At 36.5% G+C, this 26,187-nt stretch overlaps 2 protein-coding genes across 4 annotated transcripts in view; one reads left to right on the forward strand and one right to left on the reverse strand.

Annotated features, from left to right (window-relative positions):
* The window catches only part of LOC120245096 (ABI family member 3 binding protein), a 202,315-nt gene extending 182,153 nt beyond the window's left edge, over window positions 1–20,162 (forward strand). The window contains exons 64-68 of the mRNA XM_039251968.1: window positions 14,377–14,456; window positions 15,422–15,451; window positions 16,237–16,398; window positions 17,623–17,745; window positions 18,956–20,162. Of these exons, the coding sequence (XP_039107899.1) occupies window positions 14,377–14,456; window positions 15,422–15,451; window positions 16,237–16,398; window positions 17,623–17,745; window positions 18,956–19,071 (511 nt within the window). The 3' untranslated portion in view covers window positions 19,072–20,162. The remainder of the gene's footprint in view (window positions 1–14,376; window positions 14,457–15,421; window positions 15,452–16,236; window positions 16,399–17,622; window positions 17,746–18,955) is intronic.
* Window positions 20,163–20,485: 323 nt separating this feature from the next.
* TFG (trafficking from ER to golgi regulator) overlaps window positions 20,486–26,187 on the reverse strand; it is a 32,913-nt gene continuing 27,211 nt past the window's right edge. For 2 of the 3 annotated variants that reach the window (XM_039251958.1, XM_039251955.1), the window contains exons 7-8: window positions 24,586–24,684; window positions 20,486–21,301 (exon numbers count right to left, since the gene is read on the reverse strand). In XM_039251958.1, coding sequence (XP_039107889.1) covers window positions 20,919–21,301; window positions 24,586–24,684 — 482 coding nt within the window. In that variant the 3' untranslated portion in view covers window positions 20,486–20,918. The remainder of the gene's footprint in view (window positions 21,302–24,585; window positions 24,685–26,187) is intronic. The other variant, XM_039251956.1, reaches the window with a different exon arrangement.

Raw genomic sequence — 26,187 nt, forward strand, 5'->3', positions numbered from 1 at the left:
CAGTAAAACCTCATTTGATGATCGTGGTTCTGTTTCCTTAGAGAGATTAATAGGAAGAGAGTCTATTTTTAACAACATATTTTAAGGAAAGAGTAAAAAAGAAAAAGTTATTTAATTTGGACTTTCTAATAGGTGAATTTGGGCTTACAGAACCTGGATTTTTTTTTCTTTTTAAAATTTATTGCTTTTTATTCCACATAATACACCAAAAACATAATGAAAAGCATCTAATTTCTAAATATCCATTGTGTTCCTTTTGTGAATTAGGCTATCTTCAAATTTTCACCTTCAAAGTTCACCTATGACTCATGATAAGAAGTAGAAAATAATCATTTGAGTGACATTTTAACCCTGATTTGTTTGTAAAAAGGTTTATGTTTCCACTCAGGTAACATTTATTAAGTGCCAACAGTGTGCTTGCTGTGACTGCAAAACTGAATAAACAAGGTGCCTGCCCTTGAGGACTTGAAGTAGTGAGGTAGTCCGGTAGTTACCAATTATTATACACAAAGCAGTGAGAGCTCTGACAAAAAAATATACACAAGTTGCAAGGGGAACACAGAGTGGGTGACAGTTTGCAAAGTCTGGGGAAATTGGGAAAACTTCCTGGAGGAGGTGACACCTGGGCTAGGTTTGGCTCAAGATGGTCAGTTTAATATGAAATCTTCTGGGTGTAAGCCAGATGCTTTGTTTAAGCTACATCTTGTTATCCAAGCACACTTTCCAGTATGCTTACCTTGTTACGACTTGTCTCCTCTTGTGTTTGTTACAAGTTAAATAGGATTTTAGGTTGTGTGTCACTTGAGGAGGGTGACGGGCGATGTGTGCGTGCTTTATGGCCCGATTCAATTAAGCTCTCTATTCTTAATTTACTGCTAAATCCTCCTTTAATCCTTAGTTTCATAAGAATTTTCGTGTGAAGTGTTCTGATGTAGAAAATGTAGCCCAATAAACTAGGAGGCGCATTAGCCCTAATCCTATCAATCCTAATCCTAGCAATCGTACCACTACTGCACACCTCAAAACAACGAGGAATAATATTCCGACCAATCAGCCAATGTCTATTCTGACTTTTTGTGGCAGACTTGCTGACTCTAACATGAATCGGGATGTCCTGATCCAACATCGAGGTCATAAACCCTATTGTCGATATGGACTCTAAAATAGGATTGCGCTGTTATCCCTAGGGTAACTTGTTCCGTTGATCAAGTGTCTTGGATCAATAAGTGATGTAATACTTTCGACTGGTTAGTCTAGATTAAAATCACTCGGAGGTTGTTTTACGCTCCGAGGTCACCCCAACCTAAATTGTTGGCCCATCCTACTTAAAGGATGAATAGGAAGGAATTAGCTAGGTAACTGTGGTAGGGGAAAGAAATGTCAGAAGAGACTAGCACATGTCAGTGCAAAGGCCCAAATGGTATGGTTGTGTGCAGTGAACAATCAGCTACTCTCATGAGTATGAGGGGTGAAAAGTGGACAGAGGCAGTGGAAACAATGAGAGGTGGAAGCCACGTTGTGGAGGGCCTTCTGTGCCAGATCAGGGACATTGGTCAAGAAATGGAGAGAGCCAGGAAGATGGTAACTGAGAATGACTTGCTCCAACTTTCAATTTAGTTTTTTTCTGACATTGATTTAATCACTTTTGATACTAGAGCTAATTATAATGAGAAACAGTTGGTAGAATAAAGCTAACAAAAAGAACTTTTTGCTAATGTCTTGCAAGAGTGCCGTTTTGGTATCTTGCCTATTTGGCCAAATAGGTGTGCATAAGACAAAAGTACCTTTGGGCTACGCTGCATTTCATACTGGAATCTTAGGATTAATTAGTCATGGAGTTCACATCTAGCTTCTGCTAGTAATTGTTGTAGGAGTTATGCTAATTGTTTCTGGAGTTTACCTCAGTTGTAGGAATTACACTAATTGTTTATGGAATTTACAGCTATGTCCACTTTACCCCACTCTAAGATATCCATCTTGCTTGCAACTCCTGTCCTTCATTAGTGGGTCTTCAAAGGAAAGACCCCTGCAACTAACTATTCTCATCTCAAGACAGGCAAAGCCCCCAAAAGGCCCTTTCTGGAATCATCTTTGGGAAAAAGTAACATTAAGAGTAGGAATCCCTGAAATCAGAATCCTGTGCCAAATTTTTCCAGTTGGTATAAATTTGGGGCCACTCAATGTGTCTGTATTTGGCTCATTTTATGTTATTTTTAGAGTTTGGTATAATTGAATGAAATCCAGTTCAGACATAAACACTGTTGATACTCATATGTCTCATTTGACCAGAATTACATTGATAGTCCCTAATGGGTCATGATTTAAAAGTTGTATATCAGCAGTTTGAAAAACATTTTCCCCATCAGGAGCAGATATAATACACATGGATATAAAGGTGCTCTAATGAAAATTGTTTAGTCTACAATATGTGGAACCTTGTGGTGGTCAGGTAGCTTAGTAGATCTCAGACCACAGTGAGTGGGAATGCATTCTATGTCCTCTTAACAGGTATGCTAGAGATGAATTTGTCCATTTAACAGGCAAAAAAATGTCTTCAGCTGAAGTATTAAAATTATTATTTGAAACCTCTATTAATCAAAATAAGTTCATGAGTTAAGGAAGAGTACATTGAAGTCAAATTATTTCATGTAATCTGAGATTTCTGAAGCCCAGGGAAACAAAACTAACAGGCATGAAACAGCTGGGCAGCATCACAAGACAGCATAAAAGATCATACAGGACTTACGCTAAAGTTCTACAATTTAGAAGAGAGAAGGCCTCACACAATATTTGAGGCTAGAACTTGACAGTAAAGGATAGAACTGGATAGAACAAGCTGGCAAGAAAAGAAAGAGTAACAATGGTATTGTTCTTTCAAATCAAGTCCATGTGCATGACTTAGATGAAATACAAGTAGTCCTCAAAGTTACTACTTACAGCAAGGTTACAGCCGGAATAATAAAATTATGAGTTCCAAATTTAGATTTGTAGGCTTTTTCAATGTAAGTTTTTTCCATACTATCTTAAGATGTTAGCACAAGATTTCTTTCCATTATATCTTTTCTGCCCAGCTATGATCTAAGATTAATGCTAATAAAAGCATGCTATAAAATAAAGAGGAAGTATGTACAGCATGCAGCCACCAGGTGGTTTTTATTACCTATAAAGAATGACTTTAGTCACATTTCAGTGCCTGTTGAATTCCCAACAGGCAAACTTTGAATTATAGTTGGTAAAATTCAACCCCCCCACCATGTGGTTCTGGGATACACTATTGGAAAAGCCAGAAGATAATAAATTTTGAAAGAATTACTGTAAATGTGTTCCAATTTCAGGAGACACATGTATATAATTTATTTTAGTAGTATTTTCTATCATTTGTCCTGACTAAAAATCATGAGATCTAAAAACAGGTGATAATTACAGGCTAATCATTTATTATACACCAAAATGGGTGGAGTAGAGCCTGGTGTTAGAACATTTAACACAAGAGAATCAATGCAGAGAAAATAGATCTCCAGAGGTTTTTAGGTTAAAAGTTTTAAATGTTCACCCACTAGTCTAGAACCAAAAGCACAGTGTACTGTGTTACCTTTTTCTTCTCACAGTGTATGACAACTTTCTCCGTGCCTGGTTTTACATTTTAGCCAGATTTTTTTTTTTTTAACCTTCTCTGCAAAAGCTCAAAAAATAGCCTAGAGGAAGGGGCCATGCAGCAGCTGTCTTGCTGAAGGACAGCTTGGCTGCATACGTGGTATGAGATGTTTCTCTCTATAGAGAGTGAAGCCCCATGTCTGCTCTGGGGCATTGGACTGTAGTTCCAAAGGTGGCACAGTGGGGACCCCCCAAGTCTTGCCAACAGATGTGTGCAGCTACGATGGGCTTTGGTCATATACATGCACAGGGAAGAGAAGTGTTGGTGTGGAGCCTTAACTATTTCAGTCAGATGAAACAGGAACATGTGCTAAGAGGCACAGTGCTGTGATACAACTCCCATCTCTTTCTTTGCAAGACTCGTCTCCCCCCAACTCCTAAAATACAAAGAAAATAGAGATATGTTGGAATCCACCTGAATCAGTGCCCACCTAGCCCACTCCCCTATATATATTTTCTACTTATTTCCCCCATGATACCTCAGTATGTGGCTCTTGTTGGGCTAAAAGAAAAATACTAAGAAGAGCCTCCCCTATCTATAGCCAACCATTTTGTGTGTAAAGACAACTATGATTATTTTTAGTTCTGTGAACAGAAGAACTGACAAAGTATATGACTGAAACTGTAAGTCTTGGGGACAGGAAGTGTGAGGTAAATTGATCTTGAAGTCTTTCCCACCTCTAAAATGATATATTCTTATGATATTCAAAGACATGCATAGAATCAGCGGGAAACTAGAACTGAAAATAAAATGAAACTCTAGGTCAAGCCTTACAGCAGGTAGAATTGTCCTTCTATTACAGAAGTAGATAAGGCATTTTAGTTTAAGTCTGTGTCTGTGGGCTCCAAATTGTTTTCAGACAAATTGTTTCTAGCTGACATTTGGATAATCCATGGATAGGTTGCATTCATCCTGATGAACAGGTTGGGCAGGAGAGATGGACACACATAATTGCTATAAAGACCAACAAAACCCCCTATAATCTCTTCAAGTGAGCCCTTTTCTCCTCACTTGAATTAAAGAGTCCATTGTGTGTGCCAGATTTACATGTGGCCCAGCAATTTCCTATGAAAAGTGTATTCTGTCTGGAATAAATCATTCTGTAAATGAATCAAGTTCACTTACCCTATTCCTGTACTTCTGTCCTCTGTAGCTTGGGAGGATTCTAGAGAACAGTTCTCCCTCTAAAATTAAAACATACTAAAGTTTCCTATAGCTGACAACAAAGACAGTTTGGGAATATTGTCTATGTTGTTTGATTTAATAAAATCTTGGTGCAAGAAGTAAACTGGAATAGAGGCAGCAACTTCTTAGAAACCATAAACCTGGCTGAACAAAGCAGTCATGTGGAATAGCCATTATACGCTTATTCATAGTGTTTTTGTGTAATTCTGTGCCCTTCAGATTGTATATTAACTTTTCAACGTCTTTTCTCAAGGAGTAAAATAAGCTACTAGAGCATTAGGCACTTTACTGAGTTTTATTGTAGGTGTGGGCAGCAGAACAATCAGTTCACCATTAAAGAAGAAAGAAAATGAAGGGATTGCTCAGTTTTGCAACTTTTCTTCTGGCAAAAGGATAACTAAGAGCATGGAATTCCACTAGTCTATAAAGAGAGGAATTATTCTTTTCACATAAACATATTCTTTTAATTACCTTTCACTCCGAATTCCTTAGTATCTGTCGGGGGGTGGGGAGGAGCATGCCAGAAACTCTTAGCAACACTGTAGACTTAAAGTGCAGTCCAGATCTGGAATTTCTTGTCCCTGTCTAAATGAGAGATACGAGAATGTCGCCGAGGACATATTTGTAACTGGTTGATGATACCTCAATGCCTGCTGATGCCCTGCTCCTCTGCCCTTTGTCCCTGATTAGAACTTCGTTTATCCTCTGACAGTGTCCCTCCAGTTCTGCTCTTTTTCTCCTTGTCTGTATTCCCAGGTCAGTACAATGTCTGCATATGGCAGGTATCCAGAAATGCTCGGGTAACTGATTGATTAGATTTCTCTTTCCATATTTGAGGGCCTATTACTAATTTTTTCATATTCTACTTTTCCATTTCTTTCCTTCTGACTGAAGCCCCACCTGAATAGGACTCAAATATTTCAAGACTACAAAGGGGTAAAATTAGCCAACCAAACCACTCAAACCAACAAGCAGTTATAGAGTGGCTTCCTTTGCTGTGCAGAAGTCTGTTAGTTTGATGTAGTCCTACTTGTTTATTTTAGCTTTTGTTGCCTTTACTTTTGGTATCAAATCCAAAAAATCATTGCCAAGACTGATGTCAAGGAGATTACCCACGAGGTTTTCTTCCAGGAGTTTTATGGTTGCAGATCTTATATTTAAGTATTTAATTCATTTTGAGTTAATTTTGTGTATAGTATAAGAGAGTAGTCCAGTTTAATTCTTATTCATATAGCTGTCCAGTTTTCCCAGCACTATTTATTGAAGAGACTGTCCTTTTCCTAATTGCATATTCTTGTCTCCTTTGTCATAAATTAGTTGACCATATATGTGTGAGTTTATTTCTGTGCTATTATGTTCCACTGATATATTTGTCTGTTTTTATGCCAATACCATACTGTTTTTGATTACTGAAGCTTTGTAATATAGTTGGAAATCCAGGATAGACCTTTCAGCTCTGTTCTTTCTCAGATTGCTTGGACCATTTGGGTCTTTTATGGTTCCATACAAATTATAGGTTGATTGTTCTATTTTTGTGAAAAATGCCATTGGAATTTTGATAGCAATTGCATTGAATCTATAGACTGCTTTGGATAGTAGGGAAATTTTAACAATATTAATTCTTCTAATCCATTAACATGAAATGTTTTTCCATTTATTTGTGTTTTCTTCAATTATGTCTTATCATTTTCAGTGTGCAGATTTTTTACCTCCTTAGATAAAGTTATTCCTAAATATTTTATTTTTTTGATGCTATTATAAATGGGATTGTTTTCTTAATTTCTCTTTCTGAAAGTTCATTGTTGGTATATAAAAACACAACTGATTTTTGTATACTGATTTTTTTTCCTGTAACTTGACTGAATTTATTTATTCTAACAGTGTTTGGTGAAGTATTTAGGATTTTCTATATATAATATTATGTCATCTGTAAGTAGATATGGTTGTACTTCTTCCTTTCTGCTTTGAATGGCTCTTAATTGTTTTTCTTGCCTAATTCCTCTCATTAGGACTTTCCGTATTACATCAAATAAAAGTGGCAAGAGTGGGCATTTTTTTCTTGTTCTTGATCTAGGGAGAAAGTTTTCAGCATTTCACTATTGAGTATGGTGTTAGCTGTGGGCTTGTGATATATAGTCTTTATTATGTTGAGAAACATTCCCACTTTACCCACTTTGTTGAGAGTTTTTGTCCTAAAAGTATGTTGAATTTTGTCTAAAGCTTTTCTGCATCTATGAGATCATATAAACTATCACTTATGTTGTTAATGTGGTGCATCACATTGATTGAATTATGGGTGTTGAACCATCCTTGTATCCCTGGACTGAATCCAATTAGATCATGATCTGTTCAGATTATCTATTTCTTCATCATTCAGTCTTGGTAGGTTGTATGTTTCTAGGAATATATCCATTTTTTTCTACATTATGTAATTTGTTAGAGTATAATTGGTTATAGTAGTCTCATAATTCTTTAGATTTTTGTGGAATCAGTTGTAATATCTCTTCTTTCATATCTGATTTTATTTCAGACTTCTTTTTTCTTATCTACTCTAACTAAAGGTTTGTCAATTTTATCTTTTGGAAAAACAGCTCTCAGTTTCATTGATCTTTTCTGTTGTTTTTCCAGTTCTCTACTTCATTTTTTTCTGCTTTGATCTTTGTTATTTCCTTTCCTCTACCAAACTTGGGATTAGGTAGTTCTTTTTCTAGTTCTTTTAGCTGTAAAGTTAGGTTGTTTAATTAATACTTTTCTTGTTAATGGAGGCATTCATCATTATATATTTTTCTCCTCAAATCACATTTGCTACATCTCATAAGTTTTGATGTAGTGCATTTTCATTTGTCTCAAAATATTTTTTGATTACTCTTGATTTCTTCTCAGACCCATTAGTTGTTCAGGAGCACATTGTTTAATCTCCATGGATTTGTCAATTTTCCAATTTTCTTCATAGAATTGATTTCTAGTTTCTTATCATTATGGTTAGAAAAAAATGCTTGATTTGATTTGTTTTCTTTAATTTCTCAAGACTTGTTGTGGCCTAAAATATGATCCTGAAGAATATTACATGTGTGCTTGAGAATATATATTCAAATGAAATGTCCTGTAAATGTCTGGTAGGTCCATTCAGTATAATGTGTAGTGTTAAGTCCAATGTTTCATTATTAATTTTCTGTTTGGATGGTACCCCTGCTTCTTTTGCTTTCCATCTGAATGATAAATCTTTTTCCACCCCTTCACCTTTAGTCTGTATGTATCCTTAAAGCTGACGTGAGGCTGTTGTAAGCAGCATTTACTTGGTTTTTACTTTTTGTCTATTAAGCCACTCTATGTGCTTGCATTGGAGAATTTAGTCGATTGACATTTAAATTTATTAGGTAGGGACTTACTATTTTGTTCATTGTTTTCTGATTGTTTTATAATTATTTTGTTCCTTTATTTCCTCTTTTGCTCTGATTTTCTGTAGTGGTAAACTTAGATTGCTTTCTCTTCATCTTTTGTGTATCTAATATAGGTTATTGCTTTTGTTACCATGAGGCCTACATAAAACATTTATGAAGTCTGTTTTAAGCTAAAAAAAACTTCAAACATAAAAAAGCTCTACATTTTTCTCTCCCCTCCACATTGTTTTTGATGTCATAATTTACCTTTCCTTACATTGTTGCAATCATTAACAATTGTAGTATGGTTAATATTTTTCTCTTTTAACCTTCAAATTAGAGTTATAAGTCATTTACTGCACCATGATTAGAGTATTCTGTATTTAACTATGTATTTACCTTTACCAGTGAGTTTTATACTTTTAGATGTTTTCTTGTAACTAATTGGCATCCTTTAGTTTCAGCTAGAACTCTCACATTTCTTGTAAGGCCAGTATAGTGGTGATAAATCTCAGCTTTTGTTTTAGAAACTCTGCCTCTGCTTCAATTCTGAAGGACAATTTTGCTGGCTAATTTGTTTCTTTGTTTTCGTTTTACTGTGTTGAATATATCAGGCCACTTCCTTCTGGCCTGAAAGTTCCTCCTGAAAAAACTGCTGATAGTATTATGGAAGTTCCTTTGCATGAAACAAGTTGCTTTTCCTTGCTTCTTTTAGATTTTCCCCTTGTCTTTAACTTTTGACAGCTTAATTATAACATATCTCAGTGTGAACATTTTTAGATTCTTCTATATGGAACTCCTTGGACTCCCTGGATCTAGATGTCTGTTTCTTTCCCCAGGTTAAGAAAGTTTTTAGTCCATATTTCTTTGAATGAGCTTTCTGCCCCTTTCCTTCTCTCTCCTCCTTTTGAGACCACTATAATGCATATCTTGGTCTGCTTGATGGTGTCCCATATATCTCTTAACTGTTTTCATTTTCATTCTTTCATCTTTTGGCTCCTCTGATTAGATGAATTCTGCTGCCTTCTCTTCAAGTTTGTTGATCCATTCTTCTACTTGGTGTAGTCTGATATTGAACTCCTCTAATGAATTTTTCAGATAAATTATTGCATTCTTCCACTAAGCATTTTCTCTTTGGTACTCTTTAGTCTGTCTTTGTTGAAATTCTCTCTTTATTCTTGCATTTGTCTCTTGATCTTGGTAAGCATCTTTATGACTGCTATTTTGAACTCTCACATAAATCATTGTCTATATTGAGATCTGTTTCTGTTGGCTTGTTTTGTTTGGAACATACTCCTCAGTTTCTTCAATTTCCTTGATTCTTTGTTGATTTCTTCATATTAGATAAAACATCCACCTCTTCCAGTGTTGATACAATGAACTTGTATAGGAAATGAATCTCTTCAATCAGCCCAGCCCAGGCTCCTCATTGTCCCTCAAACCTCTGAGGTTGTCCAAGCCAACTTCTTTGTTGTTAGTGGCTCCCAGTAGTTGAGGGTGCTCTAAAGCCTATCACTGTCCCAAAGGTGAGAATTGTGGTCACCACGTGGGTGCAGGCTGATTATCAACTGGACCCTCAGATAGCAGTTGGGATACTCTTTACTTAATCCCCCTCCAGGGAAACACTGGAAGATGGGCATTTTTGCCTGCTATCACTGTGCTAGGCCTAGGATGTAGCCCTTGGGTGGAAGTGCTCTTGTACCTGTTAAAAACTACTTTGTGTGCTACAGTATTATGGAACTGAAGAATGCAAGCCCTGTTGGTTCTCAGAGACAGGCACCTGGAGTTGGGGGTGCTGGAGGCATTCTTTGAACAGAAGCTACAAAAGCTGGGGTGCCAGACATTTGTACAAACTCCTTCCAAGGAGATAATGGTGCCTTGATCTTACTGTTCCAGTCAGAGGGAGGGGGCAGGGAAGATGTCCACCAGATTCCCAGTCTTTGGTGAGAGTTACAGCCAGCCAGTATATATGTGCTGTAGTTAGAAGACTGGCCCTCAGATAACAGCTTTTAACATATGCAAATAAACCTCTTTCAGGAAAAGATTGGTGGTACATGAATGGTTTTGCCTATTCTCTCTGTGCGGATTCCTGGGGATTTAGCTGGTTAAGAGCTGCTTCTTGGCTACTGTCCTATGGGACTTGTGAATGCAAGCCCTGTTGGGTTTCAGAGATGGGTGTTTATGGGCCCCATCCCTCAGGTGGGTGTCTTAAAAGTTGGGATGCTAGATGTGAGGTCCAAAGCCTTTATTCCTCAGGGAGAAGGTGGAAATTGAGGGTTTTCTCCCAGTTGTAGGACACTGTGCCACAAAGAGAGTTTATGGCAAGAGTGTGTCTCAGCCTTTCCTACCCATTTCAATGTGGGTGTTCTTTCATTTGCCCAATGTGTATGGGTTGCTTCACTAGTTTCTAGATTTTTCAGAGAGAACTCCATATGCAGCTGTACAGTTGATGTGCCTGTGAGAGGAGAGAAGCTCAAGAGCCTCTTCTTCCACTATTTTAGTCAACTCTCCTCCATTTCCAATTATTTTAGCTATTTCTCCTGTTAATTAAATCCATATTTCTAGACTGACCATTTCTCATAAAGGTAAAATATGTCATCTCTTTGTTCCATGTGTTTGTTTATGGCAATATCTCCTGGACTCCCTTACCAATCATCTTTTGCTTCTATCTTGATTTCCCTAACTCCTACATCCTTTTCTTTCTTTTAATCCCTTACTTTGTGGTGTTCCTTGAGAAATACATCTTTAGAATAGCATATTATGGAAGATAATATTTTTGAGTTTTTACATGTCTGGAAATATCTTCATTTTACCAATACTGTGGTTTAGGCAGACATAGTTTTTTAAACTACAATGAAGACTTTTGAAAGCATTGTTCCACTGTTTTCTAACTTCAAGAGCTAAGAAGTCAAATGTCATCCTGAGTCTGGATCCTGTGGGACCTATTTTCTTCTCAGAAACTTTTATTTTTTTGTTTATTGATTTTGAGAGAGAATGCATGCAAGCAGGGGAGGGGCAGAGAGAGAATCCCACACAGGCTCTGCACTGTCAGCATGGAGTCTGACAAGGTGCTCAAATTCATGAACCATGAGATCATGACTTGTGCCAAAATCAAGAGTTGGACACTTAACTGACTAAACCACCCAGGTACTCCTCTTCTCAGAAACATTTTAAGATTTTGTCTTTATCCTAATACTCTGAAACTTTTCAACTTGTGTGCTTTGGTTTGTCTCTCTCTCTCCCTCTCTTTTTACTTTGCTGAGCATACATTAGACCTTTTAGATCTGGAAAACTGTCTTTCAGCTCTCAGAAATTACTTTCTAGGATAACTTTGCATCTTTCCCCCTTCTCTCTCTCCTGGAATCTACTAGTCAGGTGTTGTATTCCCTAGAATAATCAGATTACCTTATTTTTGCTCATTTTACTCTTTGACTTTTTGTTGTAGTATTTGTAAAATTTTAATTTGATCTTTCAAACATTCTATGAAAAGTTTTATTCTATCAAAAATAATTTTCTTGTATGAAAATTTTAAATAGTATTCTACGCTTATTCCCCATGTGCAATCAGTATTTTGTCTGAGACATTACTCTTAGACCTAGTGTTATAAACCTCATGATAGAATGTACTTCTTGAGATTTTGCCACTTCAGATATTTTCTTTATATAGGGTTTGTTTACTCACCCCAAAATATGTGCCTTTTAGTTTCCCTACTGTTAATTAAACTTAAAGTGACTACTTCAAAACTTGTCAAGTATCATAAAGCATTGGCAAGAAGCAAAAAAAGTAGCTTATGAACATCTGTGGCCATGCTACACATGGAGCTGAAGTGTAAATAACTGTGAAATAAAAAGACATGGAGAGGATTCCAGCAATCAGACTTGGCCAAAGCACAGGAATTTTGGCAAATGGCTTGGTATGTGGAATGCATTGCTCACTTAAATCAAAGTCCAGATACCTGTTATTTCTTTTTTCCATTTTCCATTCACCATAGTAGTGTTTTGTTTTGTTTTGTTTTGTTTTTTCTTTTCGGTCCTCAGGCCTCTGAGCAAGAATTTAATCTCTACAAAGTGTTCTATGGCCAAACATCCCTTGTACGTGCAATTAATTTAAATGAGTGGCATGGATGATTTTATACTGGCATCTTTTTATTGCAAATGATCATGGATGGCACTTTCCAATATTTGACAAATTTACAAAAGGCTTTGATGTGTAGTGTCTAAAATCCCTGTAAGTTTTAATCCTCATTGCAGGTTGTAAGAGCAGATGATGAGAGTACAATGACTAACAGCCTCATTATTCTTTTTTTAGTTCATTTAAAATCAAGTTAGTTAACATATAGCATAGTATTGGTTTCTGAAGAATCCAGTGACTCATCACTTACATACAACACCCAGTGCTCATCCCAACAAGTGCCCTCCTTAATGCTCATCACCCATGTAGCCAATCCCCTCACCTACCTCCCCTCCAGCAACCCTCATTTTGTCTTTAAGGGGCTCATGGTTTGCCTCCATGTTTTGTGTTTTTCCTTTCCTTCCTCTATGTTCACCTGTTGTTTCTTAAATTCCACATACAAGTGAAATCATAGATTTGTCTTTATCTAATTTCATTTAGCATAATACACTCTAGTTCCATTCACATTCTTACAAATGGCAAGATTTCTTTCTGATCACCAAATAATATTCCATTGTGTGTGTTGTGTGTGTGTGGATGGATAGACAGATAGATAGATAGACAGACATATAGATAGATAGAAGATAGACACATACATACATACATACATACATACATCTTTGTCCATTCCTCAGTCGATGGACATTTGGGCTCCTTCCATATTTGGCTACTGTTGATAGAGCTATTACAAACATTAGGGTGCATGTGCTTCCTCAAATCGGAATTTTTGTATCCTTTGGATAAATACCTAGTAGTGCAACTAGCGGGTCTTAGGGTAGTTTTAATTTTAATTTTTTGAGGAACCTCCACATTGTTCTCCAGAGTGGCTGTGCCAGTCTGTATTCCCACCAATGGTGCAAAAGTGTTCCCCTTTTTCCACATTTTCACCAACATGGGTTGTTTCCTGAGTTGTTAATTTTATCTATTTTGATTGGTTTGAGGTGCTGTCTCATCAAGGTTTTGATTTGTATTTCCCTGATGATGAGACCCCTCATTGTTCTTAACCTAAGAATAGAATACCATCTTGTAGAGTATGTAGAATGATTGTTTCTGATATAGATAGCACTCAAGTTATTTGCCTTTGTTGTAATGCTAGAAGCTGTCATCTTACAGATTCTGGCAGTGTTTTAATGCAGTGCTTCAGTAGTCAAGAACCTGGAGGCACCTGGGTGGCTCAGTCAGTTAAGAGTCTGACTTCAGCTCAGATCACTCAGATCATGATCTCGCATCGGGCTCTATGCTGACAGCTCAGAGTCTGGAGCCTGCTTCAGATTCTGTGTCTCCCTCTCTCTCTGCCCTTTCCCCACTCACACATGCTCTTTCGCGAACTCTCTCAAAAATAAACATTAAAAAAAAAAGTCAAGAATCTCCCTGAACTCCAGAAAGTTCTATTACTGCTTACTTAGTGTCCTCTGTACCAAATGAACTATCATCCTTCTGTTTTTTACTCATTTATAAAATGCATTTCCACATTTTATGTGTTCTGCATTCTTATTCACTTATAAACTTCTCAAAAATGGGAATTATGTCCCAAAAACCTTGTACAAATTTGAGATTCGAAATACTGTCAGCTGACTCAAGTTGGTTTTACACTCAAAATTACTTTTCCTGCTAAGTTGCTGTTAAAAGGAACTCTTTCAGGCAAATGACAAACAGCTTTACTACTTGAATTTCTTTGCTCTGTGTAAGTATTCTATGAATGAAATTTCACAAATATTGCATAGTAAGTTAATGCATAATTCTTAAGGATAGACTCAAACATACCCACAAGTCCAAGGGATTTAGTTTTATTTTGTTTTGTTTTTTAATGTAAAGAGATAAGGCCTAGCCTAGACTGTTTGAAAAGTACTTTTTCTTTCTTCATGATGCTACTAGAATATATGTGATTTCACTGTACTTATGATTTCAAAATAGAATCAGGAAGGAATATTGTTTCCTACCTCTAAAGGATATCTTACATTTTTAAAAAAAATTTCTCCTACACAGCTATGAATTCCAGGTGAAACCCAAAAACCCACTTGGAGAAGGCCCAGCCAGCAACACAGTGGCATTCAGTACTGAATCAGGTAATCACATCAACAGTAATTCCCAAAACAAGGATCTAAATGGACACAATGTTTTGCATAATAGAGATGGTTTGGAATTCAGCTAAATAAACGGTGTATAAAGAGTTTCTTGAATTTCAAAAAAGAAAATTGATCAAAGTAGCCTTAAAAATACTATATTTTTTATTAACTTATTTTGATGTGTCAAAAAAAAAAAAAAGGCCTATCAGTTTGAAAGATAAAAAGTGGGCTCCTGGGTAGCTCAATCTGTTAATCATCTGACCTGAGTTCAGCTCAGGTCATGATCTCTCACCATCATGAGATGGAGCCCCACGCTAGGCATGGAACCTGAACCTGCGTTAAGAGTCTTCCTCCCTCCCTTCCCTCTACCCCTCCCCCACTCCCACACCCAAATGTGTTCACATGCTCTTTCTCTCAAAAAAAAAAACAAGAAACAAAAAACTGTGTATTTATACTTAAAAAACATGAACAAATCCTCCACTGTATGCTTAGAATCCATGCCTAGAATCAAAATTGCAGACACACTGAGCCGTAGTACTTCCAGAAAGGGAATTCATTTGATATTTTTTTAATAAGCAGCTGTGAAATTTTCTGACCTATACTCCAATTCCTTTAAAAGATATCTATACTCACAGCATTATTTGTGGAATTTTTACACCAACTGCACTTCATGGCATTTTGGTAAATTTTACCAATAGTTTCTATCTGAATTTAAAGAGGAAGCTTTAAAATGGAATGAGCGCTTGAAGAACAATAATTCCAAACGATGCAGCTGAGTGCCTGCCAGAAGACTGTTCAATGGAGAACAATTCCAAAACACCCTTTCAAATTCAGTCTTTAGCAGGAGTGTACCAATTTGCAAGTCAGACTTGACTGTAAACATCCATCTTCTTCACTATGCCACCGAAACACCAGGGCTTACTTACCTGATAACATCTGACTCTGTGTTTGCTATTTCTCTTCAGCGGACCCAAGAGTGAGTGAACCAGTTTCTGGTAAGTACCTGTCTTAGTGTGAACACAACTACACGCTTTTCTAAACTGATTCAAAAGGCATGCATGGCAGAGTTTTGGTCATGACTTCATTTTCGTCCATTTAGTCTTAGAATATCAGCCAGGTGCAAATGCTTACCTAAAACATTCACTAATACTGAGAACCTATGATGTTTGGGGAACAGGCTGGATATTTTGAAACCCACTGTGATTCATGTGCAAGGCTAGCTCAAAATTTGTTAAATAAGTCAAGACAGAACAACTTCATTTCCACCTTTAATAGCAAGTTACATTAAAGCAGCTGTTTATATGCTATGCTACCAAAACAACAAAACTCTAAATTTGCTCCTAAGGGGATGCCGTCTACATTCAACACCTAAACATACTGCTTCTCTCACTAGTGACAGGAACTTAATTGGGGGTTTATATGTTTAAACTCATAGAATGTTTTGACTCCAATATTTATTGGAGAAAACCAAGTTATCAGCAAGCTGACAATAAACTTTGCTAACTGCTTTCTAAAAAGCATTTAGGATCAGGACACCTGGGTGGCTCAGTCAGTTGAGCATCCAACTTTGGCTCAGGTCATGATCTTGTGGTTCACTCCTGTCAGCCTGTCAGCGCAGGGCCCACTTCAGATCCTCTGTCCCCTCTCACTGCCCCTCCCCTGCTTGCACTCTCTCAAAAATAAACATTTAAAAACCAAAGAAAACAAAAAAGCATTTAGGACAGCTCTTCAATACTCAGAATTGGATGCTAACCTCAAACCATGTGTTTTCTTTCTGTAGCAGGAAGAGATGCCATCTGGACCGAAAGACCCTTTAATTCAGACTCTTACTCAGAATGTAAGGGCAAACAGTATGTCAAACGGACATGGTATAAAAAGTTTGTAGGGGTGCAGCTGTGCAACTCTCTCAGATACAAGATTTATCTGAGTGATTCCCTTACAGGTAAGTGAGGCTCCCAGCTCTATTTTGAGCCTTGCCCTTCAGGGAATGCTTTATAGCATTCTGTAACTTAGCCTTTTCTACGGGCAGTTCCAGACATTCCTTTCCTTTTGAGCAAATTTTTCTTTTTGAGCAAGATATTCCTGGAATACTTGGCCTGGGATTCAAGACATGCAATTAGAATGTAAATTATGAAAATGCAACTTGAAACAAAACCATCAAGGCAAACCTGAATGTAAAGGCACTTGCCACATCAAAGTTCCATTTTGTTACAACCACCAATAGAAAGCCTATTGATAATTAGCGTTAACAGTAATCATGGAAGGAATAGGACAGAATTAATATTTTAAGTCTGTCAGAGACCAGATCAAAATACCTGACCAAAAGGGTTATAAATCCTTGCTCCAGACCTGATCACGGGCACGGTTATCATGGTCTTTTGTATACGCATACAGTAAAAATTTTAAGGCTGGGCCCCCCATGGAAATGTAGACATTTGTTCAGGCACTCATTAAGCAGCTGTGTTCAGATGTTTTCTAGGTGCTGGGGACAAAGTGGTAAACAAACCCAATTCCTGCTTTCTTGCAGCTTACAATTTAATAGAGACAGACAACAAATATGTACAGAAAAACTAAAAGATGAGAGAAAATGGCTGAAGGGAGCTCCTTTAGTTGTAATGGCCTCTCTGAAAAGCTAAGATTTGCGCTAAGAAGAAAACTATGAGAAGGAATCACCCCAGCAAAAATGTAGGGATGAGGCACTTGAGGTAGAAGGAAGAGAAATGCAAAGGCTTCTGCTGGAACACACCTAGCCAGTTCCTTTAGTGTGGCTCAGACGTAGTAAGGGAAAGGTCAGGCAGGCAAGCATTAAATCAGGCGGAGCTTTCAAATGAGGTAAAGATTTTGGGTGTTCTTTTGAATGTAACGGGAGACTGCAGGAGAGATTTATGAAGAAGGGTAACATTATCTGAGCTGCATTTTAAAGAGATGACTGATCTTTGGGAGGAGGGGGAGAGCAGGAAAGAGAGGCAAGAGTAAAAGCAGTGGTGTCAGCTGAAGACTACTCCATACTTCAGTCAAGTGACATTGATGGCTTGAACTAGGGTGAAGGGGGAGGAAGGAAGTCCAAAAGCAGGAAAGACTCTCTATCTGAAAAAATCTGCTTTCAGAATTATCCCCTATCAAAGAGAGTAACACTTTAAGATGTTTTTAATTTCTGGTTCCTCAGGAAAATTTTATAACATAGGCGATCAGAGAGGCCATGGAGAAGATCACTGCCAGTTTGTAGACTCATTTTTGGATGGCCGCACAGGACAGCAACTAACCTCTGACCAGTTACCCACCAAAGAAGGTATGTTTTCTGAGCCTTGTCCTAAGCTAGTGGATTTTACAAGGAGAATTCAAGCTGAGGAAAGCAATCATTTTAAAAATATTCTACAATGCTACTGCTCTAATTATCTGACTAGAGAAAAAGATTTTCACATAAGACCTTAATAGAATTTTCTCAACTTTCCTCCCAGTCTTTAAGACTCTATTCCTTAGAGCTAAAGGAAATTACACACAGACATCTATTAAAGGCATTCTACTTCAACAACACCTGATTTTGCAAAAACAGCTATAAAAGAGTAGTGTTTCCCAACCTTAAATCACTCTTGTATTACCTTTATTCTTTTTGTCATACCGAGCACACTGGCATTTTTTTATTCCCGTATTACTTGCCTTAGAAATCATTATATAAACATAATTAAAATCGAACAATTCTGGTGAGTGAATAACCACTGTAATTTGCTAAAGATATATTAGCACTAAGTTCCCTAACGAGAATTTAAAAGACTGAAAAATTAATCCTTATCCAGGCAGGGCAGGAGGAAGTAAATTAAACATCCACATTACTCAGCAATCACTAAGAGGTTTCTAAACTATTTGACGAGTCTTTTCAGCAACACATTTTGTTCACTGGCTTTTAAGTTGTCTTTTACTAGAAGTTCAAACTGCTGACTCTTACGAATTGGATATGAAACATACTGCAAATTTTGAGTATTGTGCTAACATTTATATTCACAGTAAAATCTGTAATCATTTTGTGTAAGGTCCTTGAAGGAAGATTTTACCTAAATTTAATTTTTAGGAATTTAGCATTCTTAGAATGACCCTTTTGTTTCCTAACATTGTGGTAAATAGCACCTTGACTGGTCAGTTCTTCACAGACCACTAATCTGTAAAGTGCAGAAAGAATACTTTCATGTAAGATGCAGAGAGTATACTGAACATAGCCAAGGCACTCAGAACACAAAACCCCTGACTCTTACCCCATTCCAGCTTTGTCTCTCAGACACTACCAACCAGCTCATTGCAACACTTGGGCAGATATAAGAATTTCAGGTGCCCTTCCTGCTTAGCCAGCCATCACTACCTTAAGAAAGACACCAGGGTCTCTACTACCATCCATTTTCTAAAATACTTCACCTAGAGTAACATTCAGCCATACAGTGACACCTTTCAATCTGTGAGTGGTGATGGCAAAAATATAGCAGCTATTAAAATAATATTTTCCTTCTTAGGTTATTTCAGAGCAGTTCGCCAAGAACCTGTCCAATTTGGAGAAATAGGTGGTCACACCCAAATCAATTATGTCCAGTGGTATGAATGTGGGACCACAATTCCTGGAAAATGGTAGATACTGCAATCATGTTTAAAAGTGCCTTCTATCATGGCAAAAAATAATTGGAAACACTATAGTATTTGTCACAGTCATTTAAAGCTGTTATGTTTACTATGTATTAAAGTTTAGTAGCAATAGTAGATGTTTATTGGATTGCTGAGAATATTTATCAGGTTTTACAAAATCATTTTAAGAAAACAAGATATTGACATTAACAATAACATTTTTAGGGAAGCTGGCTCCCTATTCATGGTATTTTAAGAGATCATTTGTATATTATTTATCACACTGTTGTAATGATGTTTTGAGATACTTTTATAGCAAATTTAACGTCAAAAACTAATATACTTTTTAAAAAATCACTTTTATTAAAGTGTATTCTTACTGGTGAGTTAATTCCATAAATCTCAACTTGGTTTAACTTATTAGATCAAATTATCTTCAGCATTTGTACGGGGGGAGGGGTCCTAATATTCATGTTTATTTAAACTTCAAACTTAGCAATAGCTAAATAGCTTTTCTGAAGCATTTCAGTAGTTAAGCATTCGTGCTGATAAACATTTACTTAAAACTTTGCAAATTACTGAAAATACTGTTTGAATCAGTAAATACGATTTCAGCTGCAAACTGAGTATCTGACAGACATTCAATTTCAAAACACCCATTTTGTTCTTTCTACCCACAAATGTGTTACAATGTCTGAATGTACTTTGTCAAACTATCCCTTTAAGCAACTGTCTTTCTTTATATTCTTTTCATATTCTTTTTAATATAATTCTAAGGATGCTTCTGTAGAGTCTGAATGTGAAGTAACACATGACCTCCCTACCACCTTACAGGATACATACTCTACTTTTATACATAAGACCTTGAAGCATGAATGTAACAGACAATGTTTTCATAATTTTGTCTAACTCAACCTGTAATGAAAATCTATTTTTAAAAAGTCCTTCATTTGGAGAAGGATATGGGAATGCTGCCTTGTTGCCCTTTTTCTGAAGGACCTTTCCTCTGCTCTCCCTTCAACATGCTTCCATTTTATCAATGCTACATTTTGTATTTTTCAAGCAAGTATAAACTGCAATAAAGAGATGTAGTTTTTTTAAGACTGAGTTTTTCATTTCCGAATGATTCACACCTCGCTAAGGAAAATCAGTTATTCAGCATTTACCCAACCCCCTTTGTATCTGTTGTGTTTATATATAAATGTTAATGTTAATTTTCCTTCCTCTGAAATCTACTTTATAGAGGTGTTGTCATTTTAAGCCAACGATTATTCACATGTGTTTCTTTCAAAATCAAGACTAAAATCAAGTGGCACTGTGCTTCCTGGAATAGAAAACCGTAAGGTAAAATGTCTATACTTCAAGACCGAACATCAAAAATGATTTTGCTCATGTCATTTAGTCATTAACATATACAAGACCACTAATGGATTCAATTATCTTTATTAACCTATCAATGTTACATTTTATACATAATACCTAGTTGTCTTCTCAAAGGGATCTACTTTAGTACATCATGTTAATAATAAAAAGCCAAGTAAGATGGCTAAACTTCAACCTAGCATTTTAATATCCTCTGGACAAGGCAAGCTAGAAAGTCAATCACTTTACACACGTCAGAGTAGTGTTCCAAAATAACTAGGCAGCTGCTACACTTTTAAGCAAGGGAAGAAAAAAACTTTCATTTTGGTCTTTTTGTATTCTAGCAAATTATACTTTCAATTAACAGCAACAATATCATAAAAAATGCTCTGCTTTTTAAATTTCTGGACTTCAATACAAATTAAAATAGTAGTACTGGAGTCTTTTGGGAGGCAAATAGCTAGCAGCTACATTAATCAGTGTAGCTGAGCCTCTTTATCGATAACCAGGTCCAGGCTGAGTATAGCCCTGACCAAAGGGAGGGCGGGTACGTGCATAAGGGTTAGGCCCACTAGGAGGTGGAGCCATAGTACTTCCAGGAGGTGGAGTAAAACCTGGTCTTGGCTGATAGGCCCCTGGTTGGCTTGGAGCCATTCCAGGTTGTGACGCAGGGGCCACAGTGTAACTGGCAGGCTGAGAAGTTTGGGTAGTGTAAGTTTGTGAAGGGTAACTGCTCGCCTGGTACTGCTGTGCTGGTTGAGCAGGCAGCTGTTGAGGCTGACCAGCAAAAGCAGGAGCCGGCGCCTGGGAAGCTGGTTGCTGGCCATATCCCTGGAACTGCTGAGGCTGCTGGGGTCCAGTCTGCTGACTATAGCCTGCTGAAAAGGCAAAATAAAGTACATGTATATCTTATTTTTCTTTTGGTGAAAAGGTTTCCAGAGAATTAGTCTTACTGTCATGGACCAAAAAAGAGGAGAAATTTAAACTTATTCCTGAGTATTTAATATTACTTCAAAACCAAGGTGTAGCAAAAAAGGTATTTCCTAAACAATTTCTTAAAACGCTCTAATCTTAAATGGAAACCACTATATGTATATTTCTTCATTATGTTTCTGCACGACTTAATCCCTGAGCGCAAATACCTGTTCTAGCGTAATTCCTAATATAGAACAGATGGTCAAATGATAACTGCAGGAATTAACATAAAGCGAGTCATTAACCTGTGTGGAGGGGAGGCCTATTTAACAACTGTACCAAGTAAAAACACACTGCACACAATATTTTTAAATGAAGCAATGGTGCTACAAATACATCTTACTGTGCTAATGAGATGCTTTAAGGTTTATTCACTTTATAAAAACTAAGCCATTTAAGAATAAATGTTAAGTAACCATTTTCACAATCCTTAAAATCATTAATTTTTTTGAGATTTGGTATCTGATGTTTTGCCTTTACAACTCAAAACTTTGACTTAACAGTAATAGCATAAGACACAAAAAACATACCATATTGCCCCACAAATATCAACATCTATATTCATTATTTACTAGGATGTAAATTTTTTTAAAAGAACAAGTCGGCTTCACTAAAAACTTTTATCTCTACCATGAAACACACCTGCAGCTACTTGCAATGAAACCTCTCCAATGACTGGAATCCTGTCAGCATTAAATACCAGATACATAAGAAAATTATTAAAATATGTACAACCCTGCATTAAAAAAAAGAAAGGATTGAATGAATTTGAGTATATTCTGAACTCACCTTGAACCTGGGTTCAAAATTTACTCATGAAAGAAACCTTTTTGACATAGTCCATGAATAAAACTGGAAGGGTCAGAGGGAAACTGCCAAACCAACAGTGTCAAAAATGGTCAATGTTACCACCACCACTTAGAGTCTCCAAGCAGAGTATTTAGTTGACTATGTCCACATCTCCCAATCAAATTCAAGTTAATAGTACTAGTGGGATCAGAAATACAAAGATGGTAATTTGAAAACTAAATTTTACTTGTGTGAAGGCCCTGACTAAAATCATTAAGAACAAGCTTACCTTTTGATAAATCAAGTCATTTTACTTATGGTACCAAATACTGAAGTCAATTCATGATAAAATCTAACTTTTATGTAAAATTTGCTTAATTTTTTTACTGTAAGATTTTGGAGAAACAGAAGGAATCTTTTTGTTGAAAACGTCTACATAGGTTAAGACTACGAGCAAAAAAAAGTTGCCTTTTCATCCTGACAACTGAAATCTAGACTGGATTTTTAACGGATTCTGGGAACAACCCGATCTTTAATTATTTCTCAGTAAAGGGAATAACTATGGGCCTAAGATACCATTTCATTAGCAACCTTCTAGTCTTTGATCATAATGTGGCAAGTCTTCTTTTATGTGTATAGTTTCCCTCCTACCCCGACCCTCACCCTTGAAAAACAAATATGGTGACCAATAACAAAAGTCTCAAGAAATGGAAATTACAGAACTTTTTAAAATTAATGAGTAGTATAGGACAAGGGATCATATGATCCACGAAGTCTAAAATATTTACTATCTAGCCTTTTATTGGTAGATAAGTCTGCCACCACTGGACTAGGTTGGAGAATGCAGCACGATATAAGTAAATAACAGCAAAGTCAAGGATACAGCTTCCCCACTGAATGCCTGCATGGCCTTCAATGTGTCACAACCTTTTTAAACCACAGTTGCCTTGTTTATATACAATGAGTGGCTGAGACAAGGACCCCCCCCCAAAAAAAAAAAAAAAAAAAAAAAAAAACACCAATCCTGGCTGTACTTTAGAATGACCTGCTATGCTTTTTTAAAGCCAGCGTCCTACTCCTAACCTGAAACAAACTATCTGGGAGTAGAGCCCAGGCACCAGCACTGAGGGGGTTGAAATCCCCAGGATTAGATTGAGGACTAGGTCTTTTCAGTTATTTCTACAAGTTATTTAATTTGTTAACACTTTGACTTTAAAGGACTGCAAATGTGAAACAGCATTCCCTAATATCATAATCCAACCTTGTCATCTCACCTACTTAATTAAAAACTAACAACTACAGGTTAAATCACTCTACAGCAAACACAATCCAAATAAAAATTGCTATATGCGTTAAAATGTTAAACTCCTATTAAAGATAGGCCATAAAATTCTAGTTCAGGAAGACACAGTTTTGTGGGGTTTTTTTTCTCCTGTGGATGGCCTGATAGTAAGCATTCTAGGTTTTGTGGACCAATTTCTGTTACAACTATTCAGCTCTGTTAATACAGTGCCAAGGCAGCAATAGCAAAGAAATGAATAGGTGTTGATGTATTCCAGTAAAATTTAATACATGAAAACAGGTGACTGGCCATATCTGGCCTATGGACTACAATTTGCTAACTCCTACTCTAACTGATACGATAAAACTCTATAAAATAGAATTTAGGTAAGATTTATCTTAAATTATTTTTAGTTACAGTTGAAATTTTGATATTTAAATCTTTGGCTGTGAAACGTGAGTGAAACAGAAACTCTCTGATATAACAAAAGTAAAATTACCTGAACTATAATTATCCCAGTCAAAGCTACACTAAAGTGATTTGATATTTAAATGTGGATAATCTTTAGTGGACAGAAAGTAAAACAAAATGCCTAGGATGCCTATTTATAACAACTATAATCAAAGTTCTTTACTGCCTGGATTACATGACACAAGTCTATTGTTTTGGCCTGTTTTTGATAATCCTAAATACTTTTTGGAAATTTAAAAACCTAAGTAGCTTAATTTGGTTCTTATTTAAAAAGACTGCCTGTTCATGTATGAGGAAACTTAATATTTTACACTACCCTGGAATTATGTGTTATATATAATTGGAGAAAAAATCTTGCATTTTTGAGGTTCTAAGTCACTAAAAGATAAGTATATCATTACAAGACAGCTTTTGCTAAAAAAAATGTTTTCATGCTACAAGTTATTACAAAATCATCTATGACTGTTTACAATATTTATGCAAATATTTAAAAATAAACAAAAGCTATTTCCTCCAACAAATACTTAAAACCTACTCCAACAATATAAATATTATAAATCAAGGACTTAAGAGGAACAGCCTAAAGTTCAATGGTACAAAAACAGCTCACCATCAAAGAGTCACTCCCTCTAGATGTGTGCTCACCTGAATACTGAATACCGTACTGCTGTGGCGGCTGAGGCGGCGCCTGGGGCTGCTGCGCACCATAGCCAGCCTGCTGCGGGTACTGCTGGTACAACTGACCTAAAAAAGACAAGACAAGGAAAAGAGGCAGGTTTAATTTCATAGAGAGAAATACTTTTAAGATGCATTTAATTCTCTCCCCACCCAAACACATAAATACACTTAGTAACAAAACACAAGAATGTGTTCACCCTTTAAATACTATGAAACAGAGAAGAATGAACTAACGTAGCTGATCTGCTGAGGATTAACTGCAGAGAACTCTAATAGGCAGCAAATAACACTAGTGTGGTTACTTCACAAATTCCAGAAAAACAAATGCTTTCAAACCAAATTACCAACAGATAATGTACTGATGTTTAGTAAAAATCAACCAAGTCAAAAATCAAGAAACAAAAATCTGAGAAAAGAAACAAATACAATTGATATCTCCTAAATCTCTCCCAAAATAGTGTATTTGTCATCTAAAGGTTTGAACCTTTGTTACCAAATGAATGGACTCTCTGGTAACAAGGAACTAGGTGACATCTTTCATTGCAGACCTCAAAGATTCCTATGGCACTTGGCAACAGTTTGCTTTTCCATCATCTGAATATCCTATTCCACCACGAGGAATCTGATAAAGCCTAAGTGGTTCCTCACTGCACATTTTTGAAAATGGCAGTCCTGCTTAACACTGGGTATATAATCTGGGAAATGAGAGTCCTATTTGGGATCAGGAGAGCGCCGTTGCTATGGAAAAACCTATTGGATACTGTTACTATCTGTGATTTCCATACAAGCAAGGATTTATTGATTCACATCTTTCTCATCTCTACTACTTTACCGTTGTTGTAATGGTGGATTTAGCTAGATCTAGTGCCTAGAGTAGCAATAAAACTTGCATTTACTGTCTAGTATTTAAATATTTAATTATATGTTGGCTCTTTCAAAAATAAAAAAAAAAGGTCACATCATCTTAGTGCCACCAAACTGAGGTACACTAGGCAGCTAACACCCACAGGCTGAAATCATGGAATAGAGCCCACTCTTTTGGGCTCCCTGCTCAGCCCTACATACTATATCTAGCACTGACTGAGATATGCCTGTATTTATTACAACCAGCTTATTTTCTAGCAAGTAGTTGTTTGCTTTTTATGATAGAATTAAAATATGCTTAACTATTTTTAAACTATTAGTCCTCTCCCAAAATACAATAACAAAAAACTGACAAAAGTGACCAAAATCTGGTACAGAAATATAATCAGTGAGAGAAATATGTACAGCATTATGATAATAGGTTGTAATTCTGAGAATTAGGATGATTAACTTTACAATACAAAAATGAACAAAGAACCGAACAGGCAATAAATACATGGGGCAGGGGAAAGTAAACCTTATTAGCAATCCCTATTTCAGATACAGAAAAAATAAACAATTTATGTGGGGTCCATACTGCTAATATAAACCATCACTGGAATGCAGGCATTAACTCTAGAGCTTTAGTTTAAAGGAAGTTCTGTACACATTATGTCATTTATAAATATTAGCTTAGGTATTATCAAGAAGGCTGAGATTAAGGCT

The sequence above is a fragment of the Hyaena hyaena genome, unplaced genomic scaffold (assembly GCF_003009895.1).
Source record: "Hyaena hyaena isolate Hyena2069 unplaced genomic scaffold, ASM300989v1 scaffold_407, whole genome shotgun sequence".
Classification (NCBI taxonomy): domain Eukaryota; kingdom Metazoa; phylum Chordata; class Mammalia; order Carnivora; family Hyaenidae; genus Hyaena; species Hyaena hyaena.